General features: G+C 32.1%; 3 protein-coding genes across 3 annotated transcripts; all 3 read left to right on the top strand.

Moving 5' to 3' along the window:
* Positions 1–3,233: 3,233 nt before the first annotated feature.
* Positions 3,234–4,614, top strand: LOC145317924 (uncharacterized). Its single transcript, XM_080159212.1, has 2 exons — positions 3,234–3,312; positions 3,747–4,614. Exon 2 carries the CDS (start codon positions 3,772–3,774, stop codon positions 4,549–4,551), a length of 780 nt encoding a protein of 259 aa, XP_080015338.1. The 5' UTR covers positions 3,234–3,312; positions 3,747–3,771; the 3' UTR covers positions 4,552–4,614.
* Positions 4,615–8,239: 3,625 nt separating this feature from the next.
* LOC145318398 (uncharacterized) lies at positions 8,240–10,388 on the top strand. The gene is made up of 2 exons (XM_080159690.1): positions 8,240–8,283; positions 9,242–10,388. The coding sequence occupies exon 2, from the start codon at positions 9,263–9,265 to the stop codon at positions 10,193–10,195; it is 933 nt and encodes a 310-aa protein (XP_080015816.1). The 5' UTR covers positions 8,240–8,283; positions 9,242–9,262; the 3' UTR covers positions 10,196–10,388.
* A 195-nt stretch (positions 10,389–10,583) lies between these two features.
* On the top strand, positions 10,584–15,634 carry LOC145318397 (uncharacterized). The gene is made up of 3 exons (XM_080159689.1): positions 10,584–10,650; positions 11,367–11,454; positions 14,250–15,634. Exon 3 carries the CDS (start codon positions 14,274–14,276, stop codon positions 15,441–15,443), a length of 1,170 nt encoding a protein of 389 aa, XP_080015815.1. The 5' UTR covers positions 10,584–10,650; positions 11,367–11,454; positions 14,250–14,273; the 3' UTR covers positions 15,444–15,634.

The raw sequence follows: 15,634 nt of genomic DNA, 5'->3' as shown, positions 1-15,634 counted from the left end.
TATTCCAGGTGCAAGATCAATTAATAATCCATCATGAACAAGTGTCATATCTGCTGCAAGGAATTCTCTACAAACGGTAGTTTAATAAGACACATGAGAATTCATACAGGAGAGAAGTCATTTAAATGTGATCTTTGTGAAAAGACTTTTTCAGAAAGTGGTAACTTAACTAAGCATGAAAAAATTCATACAGGAGAGAAGCCATACTCGTGTGAAATATGTGAAAAAGCTTTCCGTACAAAGTATGATTTGAATCATCATTTTACTGAGCATGGTGAGCCATTAACTCTACACAAGTGTAATATCTGCTGCAAAGAATTCTCTACAAAGAGTAGTTTAACAAGACACCTGAGAATTCATACAGGAGAGAAGCCATTCAAATGTGATTTTTGTGAAAATGCATTTACACTACAACAACATTTGGTAAGTCATATGAGGATCCATACAGGTGATAAGCCATTTAAATGTAATTTGTGTGAAAAAGCTTTCTCACGATCAAGTTTATTAACTTTACATAAAAGGATCCACACCAGTGAGAAGCCATACTCTTGTGACTTATGTCAGAAATCTTTTTACTCCAGTTCAAACCTGACAACGCATAATAAATCCGCTGGACATCTCAAGAACTTAGAATCTACTAAGAATACAGTTCCAACTTCTGCTTCTACCAGTTTTGTTGATTGTGGTAAAGCTAATATCAAACTAGAGAAGAAAGATGAAGAAACTCTTGATCCTATATCTATAAAGATAGAGGCTGAGAGTGTGGAAGTAATTATAAAAGAGGAAATAAAGGAGGAAGAAGGAATTGAGAGTGAAGAATCTGATTAAGTAGATAAACATAAGAATCTTTGATAAATGAATGAACCTAGTTTGCAAATTTGTTGTAAATGTCTGTTACCAAGTGCTTTGTTTTATATTTATGTTTTTATTTAAGATTTGATGTAATGTGTAAATGATATTACCTCTCTAAAATCAATTCTAAAGAAAAAAATCATAATTCTTTGAAAAAATTTTATTCGTAAAAATGTGTAAGTAGGTAGTATCTTATATATTTTGTTTGCTTTATTGTTTAAACATAAATATGTGTAGTCCTAACCCTTCAGGGCTATCTTGTATATACCCACTTAACCCTAACCTAAGTTTGAGGAATACTAATTGATATAATATTGTAAATTTTTTTGATATTTCGACTAAATCGTGTAGATGCTGTTTCTGTCTATACATTTTTTCTCTTGAACGCAAAAATGCGTATTCCTTCTTTAATTCAATTAGATCTACTTATAAAATAATAATTTTGTTTACTTTCAGACAAATATAAAATGAAATAAGATTTGAAACTGAAGTCAACATAAAAAGAAACAAACCACGCACAGTCTCAGTTAACAAAATTAAAGTAAGTTAGTTTTTAACAAGTACAAGAATAAATATGTCCATAACAATGAATAAAATAGCACAGCATATTTTGATTACTTTTATTTACATATTAATGGACTTGGACACACCCAACATATAGGGTAGCTATATTAAATAAGATATGGATGTAAGAAGAGATAGTTTTCATAGAGCAAATATGGAATACTTTTACCAACATATTGTCAGCTGCACGAACACATCTTAATTATATACTAGCTGCACAAATTATATACTAGCTTTTTTTAACAAAAGTCAGTATTTAAAAGGATTATTAAAAAATATGAAGGCTTGAAATTATCATTTTCAATTACACACAGGTATTACATTCAATATTATTTATTCTAGGTGCAAGAACAATTAATAATCTATCATGAACAAGTGTCATATCTGCTGCAAGAAATTCTCTAGAAAGGCCTGTTTAACAGTACATATGAGAATTCATACAGGAGAGAAGCCATTTAAATGTGATATTTGTGAAAAGGCATTTTCAGAAAAAGGTAATTTATTAAGACACAATAGGATCCATACAGGAGAAAAGCCATTCAAATGTGATACATGTGATAAGGCTTTCTCTCAACAAGGTCATTTAACTGACCATAAGAGGATCCATAAAAGGGAAAATCGATACTCTTGTGATTCTTGTGGAAAGACTTTCCGTCTCAGTAAAGAGTTGACATTACATAAAAGGATGCATACAGGAGAGAAGCCATACTCGTGTGATACATGTGACAAAGCTTTCCGTACAAAGTATGAGTTTAATTATCATTTTACTGAGCATGAGAAGCCATACTCTAGTAAATTAACTCTACACAAGTGTCATATCTGCAGCAAGGAATTTTCTATGAAGAGTAGTTTAATAAGTCATATGAGAATTCATACAGATGATAAGCCATACTCTTGTGATACATGTGAAAAAGCTTTCCTATATCAATGGGAATTAAATAACCATAAGAGGATCCATACAGGAGAGACGCCATACGCTTGTGATACATGTGACAGGGCTTTCTCTCATATAGGTAATTTAACTCAGCATAAGAGGATCCATAAATCCAGTTGGAATTTTGTCACACCTTATGCTTCTACCAGTTTTGTTGATTGTGGTGAAGCTAATATAAAGATGGAAATAAAAGATGAAGAAACTCTTGATGAGGATCCTATATCTATAAAGATTGAGGCTGAGAGTGTGGAAGTAATTATAAAAGAGGAAATAAAGGAGGAAGAAGGAATTTAGAGTGAAGAATTCGTTTAAGTAGATAGAAATAAAAATGTTTGATAAATGCATGACCCTAAATAGCGAATTTTAAAAAAAAATCATAATTTTTTGAAAAAAATGTGTAAATAGTTAGTATCTTATATATTTTGTTTGCTTTATTGATTAAACATAAACATGTGTCGTCCTAAGATTTGATGTAATGTGTAAATGATATTACTTCTCCAAAAATTATTTTAAAGAACAAAATCTTAATTCTTTGAAAAAAAACGTTATTTGTAAAAATGTGTAAATAAGTACCTAGTATCTTATATACTTTGTTTACTTTATTGATTAAACATAAATCTGCGTTGGCTCAACCCTGTGGGGCTACCTTGTACATATACATACCCAATTTACCCTGACCTAAAATTGAATACTAATTGATATAATATTGTAAATATTAATTGCATTTCCACTAAATCATTTAGTTACCGTTTCTGTTTATACATTTTTCTATCCTATTGAGCAAGGTATTTCTACCATTTCTAATTTTTATTATTTCTTATTTTCAATTAGTTCTTATAATTAAAATTGTGTTACTTGTAAAATTATTATTATATTTATTTTCAGACTGTATAAAAAATGAATTGAGACTCAATGATTATAAATAGAAAGAACAAACGAATTATTTGAGTTTACAAAGTAAAGTAAGTCAGCTTATGTATAATACAAATATTATGTAGCAGAATCTTTAAAATCTTAATATTTAAGATAAAGTATGTATATCTGTCTGTCATAAAAGTGAATTAGTTTGCTGTGACAAAAATATCATTAAAAAACAGTTGGGGTTTGGGATGATTGTTTTCTATAGTATGTATTTAAAATTAAAGCTAAAGATAGTAATTAAATAAAACATCAGAAGTAGATTGGGTAATAAGACAAGTACATGTAAGTGGATAGAAGAGAAAGTGGAATAATAATTAGATATCAGAGGAGAGTTTTTATAGAGTACATCTGGAATACTTTTACCTACATAGTGACGGACATACCCTACATATAGAATAGCTATTAAAAATAATGTTGCATTAATTTTTTATTTTCAACTCTACACAAGTATTACATTAAATATTATTTATTCAAGGTGCAAGAACAACAAAAAATCCATCATGTACAAGTGTCATATCTGCTGCAAGGAATTCTCTAAAAAGAGAGACTTAACAAGACATATGAGAATTCATACAGGAGAGAAGCCATTTAAATGCGATTCCTGTGAAAAAGCTTTCTCACAACAAGGTACATTAACTGTCCATAAGAGGATCCATACAGGAGAGAAGCCATTCTCTTGTAATACATGTGAGAAAGCTTTCCGTACAAATGGTGAGTTAATTGTCCATAAGAAGATTCATACAGGAGAGAAGCCATACTCTTGTGATACATGTGAAAAAGCTTTCCGTACAAATGGTGAGTTAATTGTCCATAAGAAGATTCATACAGGAGAGAAGCCATACTCTTGTGATACATGTGAAAAAGCTTTCCGTACAAATGGTGAGTTAATTGTCCATAAGAGAATTCATACAGGAGAGAAGCCATTCTCTTGTAATATATGTAAAAAATCTTATAATGATAGTTCAAACCTGTTAAGACATAACAAATCAGCTGGACATCTCAAGAAGTTAGAATCTTATAAGAATTCAGTTCCACCTTCTGCTTCTACCAGTTTTGTTGATTGTGGTAAAGCTGATGTAAAACTAGAGTTAAAAGAAGAAGAAACTCTTGATGAAGATCCTCTCTCTATCAACATGGAGTCTGAGAATGTTAAAGAAACTATAAAAGCAGAAATAGAAGAAGAAATTAAGGATAAAGATTATCTTTCTTGTGAACGGAATCCTGATGATGATTATAAAAATTCTATTGACATTGTGGAACACAAAATTAAATATGATTAACTCTATGATAGTGTTAATTTTATCCAAAAATAGAATGTCATTTGATAAGAAAGATCAATATTCAGTAAAGGGGGGGGGGGGCGTAATGACATAAGCTCTTAAACCGTGAGCAAAATGGTCTAAATATTGAGCTAGACCCTTCAAACTTGGTATATAAGCTTAGTCCTATAGGTATTACATCTAAATGGCAAAAAAATCCAAAAAATTTTATTTTTAGGTTAGGTTAGGTAAGAAAAACCCTGCGGAAATGGGGTTTTTAGACATTTTTTGGTCTATTTTGATGTGGAAACTTGCCTTAAATTGTGTTTTCTTAGGGTTTTAACTTAAATACACTGTATCTATTCATATGGACATTATTTAAGATGATTCAGCAAGTCGGGGACCGACCCCAGGGGGCTAGGTGGGTGGCCCGCAGGGGTTAAGTTCATTTTTCTAAATATATTTGTTGTGATACATCAAATTATAGGTTTTTTAGGTCAAGGAACTCAAATTCAGAGCTGAAATAAGCATTAGACTAATCTGAAGCTAGCCCCAGCGGGCTAGGTTGGTGGCCCGCAGGGGTTGAGTGTATTTTTTCTAATATATATCTTGTTATATATCAAACTATAGGTTTTTTAGGTCAAGAAACTCAAATTCTGAGCGAAAATTAGCATTAGACTGACCTGAAGCTAACCTCCCGGGCTAGGTTAGTTTTCTGCAGGGCTTAAGAGCATTTACCTAACCTAACCTAGAAACTTACTTATATTTTTACAGGTTTTTTTCTTGAATAAACTGTTTCTATTAACGTGGACTTTATTTAAGATGATCCAGCAAGTCAGGGACCGACCCCAGCGGGCTAGGTGGGTGGCCCGCAGGGGTTAAGTGCATTTTTCCCAATATATATGTTGCGATACATCTAATTATAAGTTTTTTAGGTTAGTTAACCCAAATTCAGAGCTAGAATTAGCATAAGACTAATCTGAAACTATCCCCAGCGGGCTAGGTTGGTGGCCCGCAGGGGTTAAATGCATTATTTCCAATATAGATCTTGTTATATATCAAAATAAAGGTTTTTAAGGTCAAGAAACTCAAATTCAGAGCTAAAATTGGCATAAGACTTACCTGAAGCTAACCCCTGCGGGCTAGGTAGATTTTCCACAGGGCTTATGTGCATTTTACCTAACCTAACCTAGAAACTTACTTATTCTTTTTGGTTTTTTCCTTGAATAAACTGTGTCTATTAATGAGGACATTATTTTAGATAATCCAGCAAGTTGGGGACCAACCCCAGTGGGCTAGGTGGGTGGCCCACAGGGGTGTAGTGCATTTTTTCTTAAGTATGTGTTGTCATACATCAAATTATAGGTTTTTTATGTCAAGAAACTCAAATTCAGAGCTATTTTAAGCATTAGACTGACCTAAGGCTAACTCCCGCGGATTAGGTGGGTGGCCTGCAGGGGTAAATTTTCCAAATTATGTGTTGTTATACATCAAACTATAGGTTTTTAAAGTCAATTTGGAGCTAAAAAAAACACAATAGCAACCTAATACTAGTTTTTTCGTGGTATGTGGTATACATTAAATTAAAAAATTGTATCCTATTAGCATATTAAATTCTTCCACCGCTAACATTGTACTATCAAAATTGTAATTCTTTCAAATATATGCCATATAAATGTAGTTTAACCAATTAACCAGGAAAAAATATGCAGTTCACTAAATTAAGTTCAAATGCATTTCGTGAAACTACCCCTTTGAATTTCTGGACCTAAAAAACCTATAATTTTATGTATGACAACTAGAAATGCACTTAACCCCTGCGGGCCACACACCTAGCCTGCTGGGGTCTTAAATCTTAAATAATGTTCTAATAAATAGACACAGTTTATTCCAGAAAAAAACCATAAAAAAACAAGTAAGGTTCTAGATTAGGTTAGGTAAAATGCACTTAAGACTTGCAGGCAACCCACCTAGCCCGCTGGGGCTAGCTTCAGATTAGTCTGATGCTTTTATTAGCTGCAAATTTGAGTTTCTTGACCTTAAAAACCTATAGTTGGATGTATGACAACACATACTTTAAAAAAATGCATTTAACCCCTGAGGGACACCCACCTAGCCCGCTGGGGTCGGTCTTCGACTTGCTGGATCATCTGAAATAAGGTCCTCATGAATGGACAGTTTATTTGAAAAAAAAACCTGAAAAAAAAAATATTAATTGTAAGTTTCTAGGTTAGGTTAGGTAAAATGCACTTAAGCCCTGTGGGCTACCTTTCTAGCCCGCTGGGGTTAGCTTCAAATGCTTATTTCAGCTCTGAATTTGAGCTCTTTGACCTAAAAAACATATAATTGGATTTATCACAACATATATATTGGGGAAAATGCACTTAACCCCTGCAAGCCACCCACCTAGCCCGCTGGGGTCGGTCTTCGACTTGCTGAATCATCTGAAATAAGGTCCTCATGAATGGACAGTTTATTCTAAAAAAAAAACCTAAAAAAAATAATAAATGTAAGTTTCTAGGTTAGCTTAGGTAAAATGCACTTAAGCCCTGTGGGCAACCCAGCTAGCCCGCTGGAATTAGCTTCAGATTATTCTAATGCTTATTTTAGCTCTGAATTTGAGCTCTTTGACCTAAAAAACATATCATTTGATGTATCACATCATATATATAGGGGAAAATGCACTTAAGCCCTGCGGGCCACACACCTAGCCCGCTGGGGTCGGTCCCCGACTTGCTGGATCATCTTAAATAAAGTCTTCATTAATAGACACAGTTTATTCAAGAAAAAAACCTGTAAAAATATAAGTAAGTTTCTAGGTTAGGTTAGGTAAATGCTCTTAAGCCCTGCAGAAAACCAACCTAGCCCGGGGGGGTTAGCTTCAGGTCAGTCTAAGGCTAATTTTCGCTCAGAATTTGAGTTTCTTGACCTAAAAAACCTATTGTTTGATATACAACAAGATATATATTAGAAAAAATACACTTAACCCCTGCGGGCCACCAACCTAGCCCGCTGGGGCTAGCTTCAGATTAGTCTAATGCTTATTTTAGCTCTGAATTTGAGTTCCTTGACCTAAAAAACCTATAATTTGATGTATCACAACAAATATATTGGGAAAAATGAACTTAACCCCTGCGGGCCACCCACCTAGCCCCCTGGGGTCGGTCCCTGACTTGCTGAATCATCTTAAATAATGTTCATATGAATAGATACAGTGTATTTAAGTTAAAACCCTAAGAAAAAACAATTTAAGGCAAGTTTCCACAGCAAAATAGACCAAAAAAAGCCTAAAAACCCCATTTCCGCAGGGTTTTTCTTACCTAACCTAACCTAAAAATAAAAATTTTTGGATTTTTTTGCCATTTAGATGTAATACCTATAGGACTAGGCTTATATACCAAGTTTGAAGGGTCTAGCTCAATATTTAGACCATTTTGCTCACGGTTTAAGAGCTTATGTCATTACGCCCCCCCCCCTTAAATTGTTGTAAATAAATAGGCAATATATTACTTACTTAAGTTATTTTTTTATTTGGTTATATGTATATTATATAAACAAGAATTTTTTTCCTTCTATTTATTTTCTATTACATTTTTAAATTGATTAAGTAAGAATGTTAAAGTTTTCTCTCTGTGTAAATCTGTAATTTTGTTTGTTTTCTGTACATTAGATATAATTCTTTTATTTCTTGATTATTTTTTATATTTTCAGAACATTAAAATGAAATTTGATTTTACGGAACAATAAAAACAGGTATTCGAACACTTCACAGTAATTGGGTTAGGCATTGAAGTGAGGCCATATGTTATTAGAGATGAAATATTCCTTTACAGCCAAGCTACTTTTAAGAATAGGGAACTTTTTTAACTATTTTTGCGGAGGGTACCTCCATAATTTGAGGAAATCTTGGAGACAGTGGGATAAGACAAGGAAGCTTAAGTTCTTACAAGCACAACGTGTAAAATTTCTGTCAATGCACAGAAAATGCGAGAAAGCTCATGTAAAATCAGTCTCAGTATTTATTAGATCTTTTTTTGTGGGAATTTAAATATGCCACAAGTCATTTAGTTAGCAGTTACAGAAAAAAATCTTCCTTATTATTTCTAACTTCTGTAAAATATAATCTCTTTTAGATTTAAAAATTTTCAAGTGAATAATGGAATAGTTGCAAGAAATTCATGTTAACTTGAATTTAGTGAAACACATATTTTTTCTTGTTCAATGGTTTAGAATTCATTTAAAAGGCATATATATTTGAAAAGATTTCAATTATCTACCACATAGTCAGAAAAATTTCAAGACTTAAAAATCTTTCTCTTGTTATCTAATGATCTATGCAACTTAAACATCTGGCTTATTTTCACAAAATCTGAATGACTACTGTTAATTGTGTGTTATTCATTGTATTATAAAATTCTATATGTTAGTCGGTATTCTTGTATCTTATGCTTGGATTGTGTTTTCTGAACTGACTTTTACCTAAACAGATTAGACATTTTAGGACATAACTCAAAAACCGTGTGATAAAAGTTTACTTTTATTTCAATTTTCGTCATGGCTAACATATCTACCTAAAAGTTTACTACTCTAAGTACCCTTACTAGTTAAATGCACTTTGTTCAACTATCCCTTAGATTAAAATCAAACTTTAAATGTAATATAGATAATTTTACCTCTGTATTGACTGTATTAAATTATGTAATGTTTTAAGGTTAAATCCCCTGTCCTTACCATGAATGCTCAACAAACAGATGTAAAACCATTCAAATGTGAAATATGTAGCTTGAGATTCACACAGAGTGATAGCTTCAACAGACACAAGGCAGTTCATGGTATGAAGCCATACTCTTGTGATACATGCAGAAAGACTTTCCTTACAAAAAGTAATTTAACTGTACATAAGCAGATCCATACAGGAGAGAAACCATTCAAATGTGATCTTTGTGAAAAGTCATTTTTAGAAAAAGGTAACTTGACTAAGCACGAAAGAATTCATACAGGAATGAAGCCATACTCTTGTAGTACATGTGAAAAAGCTTTTCGTTCAAATGGTGAGTTAACAGTCCACAAGAGGATCCATACAGGAGAGAAGCCATTCAAATGTGATCTTTGTGAAAAGTCATTTTTAGAAAAAGGTAACTTGACTAAGCACGAAAGAATTCATACAGGAATGAAGCCATACTCTTGTAGTACATGTGAAAAAGCTTTTCGTTCAAATGGTGAGTTAACAGTCCACAAGAGGATCCATACAGGAGAGAAGCATTACTCGTGTGATACATGTGAAAAGACTTTCTCAAAACAAAGTAATTTAACTGACCATAAGAGGATTCATACAGGAGAGAAGCCATACTCTTGTGAATTATGTCAAAAATCTTTTACTTTTAGTTCAGACCTGTCAAGACATAAAAAAACAGCTGGACATCTGAAAAAGTTAGAATCTACAAAGAATACAGTTCCACTTTCTACTTCTACCAGTTTTGTTGATTGTGGTGAAGCTAATGTAAAACTAGAGATAAAAGAAGAAGAAACTTTTGATGTGGATCCTCTCTCTATCAACATGGAGGCTGAGAATGTTGAAGAAAATATAAAACAGGAAATAGAAGGAGATGAAACTGAGGATAAAGATTGTAATGATATCATAGAACATAAAATTGAAATATTATGAACAATTGTTTTTTTATATGAAATACCAAATTTTCTAAATATTGTATTATTTTTAATGTAAATATTAAAGGGAGGGAAGGGGAAGTTTTGAAACTTTCGATTACTCCGTCATTATTAGACTTGATATTAATATTAGACTATATATATTTTAGGTTATTTTGGATAAAACTTTACTTTTTTGTTATATTGTCTAACTTTAATACATATCCTGATAATCACGGAATAAGTGAAAGTGGCAAACCCACCCCTCCAAACCTTACCATATTTCTATAATATCTGTATATATTATTTTTCTACTATTGCTGCTTATTTAAGATTATTTATTAAAAAATATTTTTTCTATTTTGCAAACCAAAACTTATCATTTTTGTACCCTTTGATTTTTTTTCAGATAACACTGAAATGAAAGTGCAATTTTTCCAGTCTATATTTGAATAAATAGCTAAGATAAATCAGGTAAACGTGATTACTTTCATTAACCCTAAACAGTCGGGCCCCTTGCCGCACCTTCATCGGTCGGAGAAGCTATCCTGTAAAGGAGAATCACATCGGTTCAGCGGTTAGCGAGAACAGACAGACAAACAGACATCTGGTTAACTTATTATAAGGATGTAAGGGTATCTTGCTTTCATTTCATGTTTTATATAGAAAGCAAATCTACAATATTGTTATCACATCAAATAACCTTTGAATTGTGCTCTTTCCAAACAGACTATTTTATATAAATAAAGAATAATTACCCTATTTTAAAGTTAGTACATTTTTTTTCCTAATTTACCGCAGGGATATAATGGATAAGACAATGGCCGATAATTTTATGCACATCCTAAATGTTAATACACAAAATTACCCCTTCTGTAGGTATAAATTATTTTAGTTGAAACGTTTGGACACTCAGAAGGCATTTATGGTCCCCAAAGTTGATGGTCAAACGAAAAAGAAAACGTATTCATAAAACCGTGGGGACTAGTGTAATAATCACACTAATGTCTCCTCCCCCCCTAAATTTGCCGCCATTACCTTTATTTAAAATAACACCATATCATATTTGCTTATCCAGTTTCTTATTAAAAGTGGGAGGAGTCCGCGTTAAGCATCATATTTAAGTAAATGGGCGGAGATTTAGTTTAGCTTTAATTATAAATAATAGTTAACTATTGTTTATGTCTTAGGCTTATTATAGAATCAATATCAGTCAGCAACTAACATTTACAGTGAACAGAAAGAAATATATTACACAGATCTACTTTATATTACAAGGTATTTATTGTTTTTTTTTATACTGTACATCATTAATCAAGAAAGAGTTAGTATTAGGGTAGAAACATTTTATTTTGTGAATATTTTGCTAACCATTTTCGAATTTTGGACGTAATCTATATATTACTTGATGTGATGGTCTGTCAAATTTTTATAAGAAATATGCATTTACTTAGCATTCATCAAAGATAGAAAGCTGATTTTATTTCTAGATGTTGTAATCAATGATTTTTTCTATATTTTTTTTTGGTATTTAACGCCCAAATTATTGCAATATTATTTTGCCTTTATCGCTCTAACTTAGAACAAATATAACTATAAACAAAAAATAAGGGAGAGGAGTATATAAAGCCATATAAGCCTCTATGCAGTCACTCTCTGTTAGTCAATGTAAGATTGTAAATCTGATTTGTCAAGCTTCGCTTTTCGCCCCCTCATATGTCAAAACTTTTTTTTATGTTTGGACAAAATTACTTGACAATTGTATCCGTAAGTACGTCTAAAAACACCCTCTGCTACTTTTTTTTAAATCAGCATGAAAACTGCACATATTTGCAACACAACTTATGTTTAAAAACTTATTTTATAAAGTAAATTTTACAAAAAAAAAATATTAATGAAGTTTTTGTGTTTTAATACATCTTTTTTAAAAAGTATATTTTTCCATTTTTTAGATTAACTTAACCCTTACAGATCGGGCCCCAATTTGCACCTATTATGCCCTTCCTCCCCTATATCTCGGCTCCTGTTACAGGTAGAGACCAAAAAATTTTCTGTTGGTTCATGTGCTGTTTTAGAGAAAATTAATTCTTCGAGTCATGGCTGTCAGACTGCTTCCTAGCCGCTTTTTTATCGACCAGCTGCTAAAGATTAAACTAAATATTAGAACAAGATAACCAAATTTTAGGTGGAGCTTTTATTTTTCATAGCAAAAAAATTAACCTGTCATAGTCATAGTCGCTAAACTGCTTTTTATTCGCTTTTAAGCGGACAGCTGTTAAATATTAAATACCAATTTCAAAGCTAAGATTTCTAAATTTTAGGTCGAGATTTTATTTTTCATAACAATAAATATTAATTTATATTCATGGTTGTCAAACCGCTTTTTAGTGGCCAGCCGCTAATCATTTAAACAGCTTTAGAGCAGCCAAAATAGAAAATTGGTCAAGAAGTGATCAAATGGTCATCACTCATTTTTTCATAGAAGTTTCTTGTTGCTCCTCGATTCATTAAAAAAATGTAGGTGTAATAGAATTCATGATATTTGTCTTTAGTCTTATAAATATATAGAGAGAGAATTTCAGGCATGAAATAGAAAATCGGTCAAGTAGCGGTCAAACGGCCATGACCTATCTTATTCACGGAAGTTCCTTATTGCTCAAGGATTCACCAAAAAAAAAACGATATTCATGACATATGTCTATAGTAAAAGCCGGACAAAAATTCGGTCATAATAATATCACTTTTCTCAGATGTTCATTGATTACTAAGTATTCACAAAAAAACGATATCCTTATAAAATCAACTCTTGCCGACGTATAATTACTAAACTTAAAAAGGCATGAAGTCACAGTTCTCTATCTTACCTACAAGTGGGGGTGGGGCATATTCTGTAAGGGTTATCACATTATCTTTAGAGTTCAAAGTAAAAATAATTAAACTTGAATGTTTTTTTTTGAAGTCGAATATTTCATGAAACAGTTCATCTAGAAATATATAAAAGGTGTGCAAAAAAAATGCGGACCTTTTTAAAATTTAGATTGCGCGGCTTGTGTTAATAGTAGAAAAACGTTATGCATACCATTAGAACCGTTATGAAGTCTATTTTTTGGAAATATAAAAACGATTCCTGTGCTACGTATAGTTTAGGAGCGATGTGGTAAAATGTCCCAACTGCCTTAAAACTTGACTTGCGAGTAAATCATTAAAGATTAAAGTATATAAAAAAAATATTTACCTTTCTAAAATTTACCTGTTAGTAGTAGAACAACGTTATGCATACCGTTAGAACCGCTATGAAGTCTATTTTATGGAAATATAAGAACCATTACTGTGCTACTTATAGTTTAGGAGCTACGTAGAAGAATGTCCCAACGGACTTAAAACTTGACTTGAGAGTAAATCATTAAAGATAAAAAAAAGTGTGTGCAAAAATGCGGACATTTTTAAAATTCACACTGCTCGGCTTGTGTGAATAGTAGAAAAATGCTATGTATATCGTTAGAACCGTCATAAGCTCTATTTTTTGGAAATATAAGTACGATTTTTGTGCTATTTTTAGTTTAGGAGCTGTATTGATAAGTGTGAGAAAAGTGGAAAAATTTCATCTTTAATGATTTACTCGCAAGTCAAGTTTTAAGTCAGTTGGGACATTCTACCACATAGCTCATAAATCATACGTAGCACAGGAATCGTTTTCATATTTCCAAATAATAGACTTCATAGCGGTCATAACGTTTTTCTACTATTAACACAAGCTGAGCAACTAGAATTTTAAAAATGTACGTATTTTTATTTGCATACCTTTTAATTTAATCTTTAATGATTTACTCGTAAGTCAAGTTTTAAGCAAGTTGGGACATTTTACCACATAGCTTCTAAAGTATACGTAGCATAGGAATCGTTTTTATATTTCCAAAAAATAGACTTCATAACGGTTCTAATGGTATGCATAACGTTTTTCTACTATTAACACAAGCCGCGCAATCTAAATTTTAAAAAGGTCCGCATTTTTTTTGCACACCCTTTACATGAAAAATATTTTATGTTGTAATACTAATTCATAATAATTTCAGAAGTTTGAGAGAGGATATACCAGCATGAATACCTGTGATATTTGCAAAAAGAATTTTAAACTGAAATCTCACTTGGTTGTTCATAGGAGAATTCATACTGGCGAAAAACCGTACTCATGTGATCAATGTGGAAAGTCTTTCTCTGAGAATGGTGTTTTGAATAAACACAAACGAACCCACACTGGCGAGAAACCTTACTCATGTGATCAATGTGAGAAGGCATTTGCACGGAAAGATAAATTGACTCTTCATAAGAGGATCCATACTGGAGAAAAGCCATTCTCATGTGAGCAATGTGAAAAGACATTCAAAGATAGTGGTGCTTTGACTGAACACAAAATGATTCATACTGGTGATAAACCATACTCATGTGATCAATGTGGAAAGGCATTCTCTAAAAATAGTCGTTTGACTAGACACAAAAGAATTCATACTGGAGAGAAACCATACTCATGTGACAAATGCGAAAAGTCTTTTTCTCAGAATAGTGCTTTGAAGGTACATAAAAGAATTCATACTGAAGACAAACCATACTCATGTGATCAATGTGAAAAAAGTTTCTCTGATAAAAGTACTTTGGTTCAACACAAAAGGATCCATACTGGTGAGAAACCTTTCTCATGCGATCAATGTGAAAAGACATTCAATCAGGGTAGTAATTTGACTCGACACAAAATGATCCATACTGGTGAGAAACCATACTCTTGTGATCAATGTGAAAAAACCTTCTATGATAAAAGTACTTTGGTTCAACACAAAAGGATCCATACTGGTGAGAGACCTTTCTCATGTGATCAATGTGAAAAGACATTCAATCAAGGTAGTCATTTGACTCGACACAAAAGGATCCATACTAGTGAGAAGCCATACTCATGTGGAGTTTCTTTCACAAATAATAGAATTTTGACTAACCACAAAAGAGTTCATACAAGAGAAAAGCCATACTCATGTAAACTTTGTGACAAACATTATACCTTTAGTTCCTTGTTATCAACCCATAAAAAATCTGTTAAACATTTAGAAATGATGAATAGCCATAATGATACAGTTCCACCTTCTGTATCTATTAGTTTAATTAAATGTGAAGAAGTTTATATCAAGGAGGAAATTAAAGAAGAAGAAATATTTGAAGAGAATCCTCTCTCTATCCAAATAACAGCTGACAATATTGATCCTCTCTCTATTGAAATGTAAATGAATGAGAATGTTGTAAATAATTTCATCAGAGAATTTCTTCCTGACAACATAATTTATTATCCATGTAAAAAAATATCCGTAACATCTCTAATTTATCATATTACTAAAAGTATCGCCCCTTTAAGGATTTAAAGATTCTTTTTGTTGTTAGTTTAATAAAACTTCCTAAATTAGTGAATTGTTTATCC

This window comes from Acartia tonsa, chromosome 4, assembly GCF_053477335.1.
Source record: "Acartia tonsa isolate MP-2025a chromosome 4, ASM5347733v1, whole genome shotgun sequence".
NCBI classification, from domain to species: Eukaryota; Metazoa; Arthropoda; class Copepoda; order Calanoida; family Acartiidae; genus Acartia; species Acartia tonsa.
The sequence above is the reverse complement of the archived record's forward strand: the minus strand, read 5'-3'. Positions and strand labels throughout refer to the sequence as shown.

What these genes read in the sequence shown, in the direction of transcription:
- LOC145318397 (XM_080159689.1), top strand. Translation starts at nt 14,274, where the DNA reads ATGAATACCTGTGATATTTGCAAAAAGAATTTTAAACTGAAATCTCAC.
- LOC145318398 (XM_080159690.1), top strand. Translation starts at nt 9,263, where the DNA reads ATGAATGCTCAACAAACAGATGTAAAACCATTCAAATGTGAAATATGT.
- LOC145317924 (XM_080159212.1), top strand. Translation starts at nt 3,772, where the DNA reads ATGTACAAGTGTCATATCTGCTGCAAGGAATTCTCTAAAAAGAGAGAC.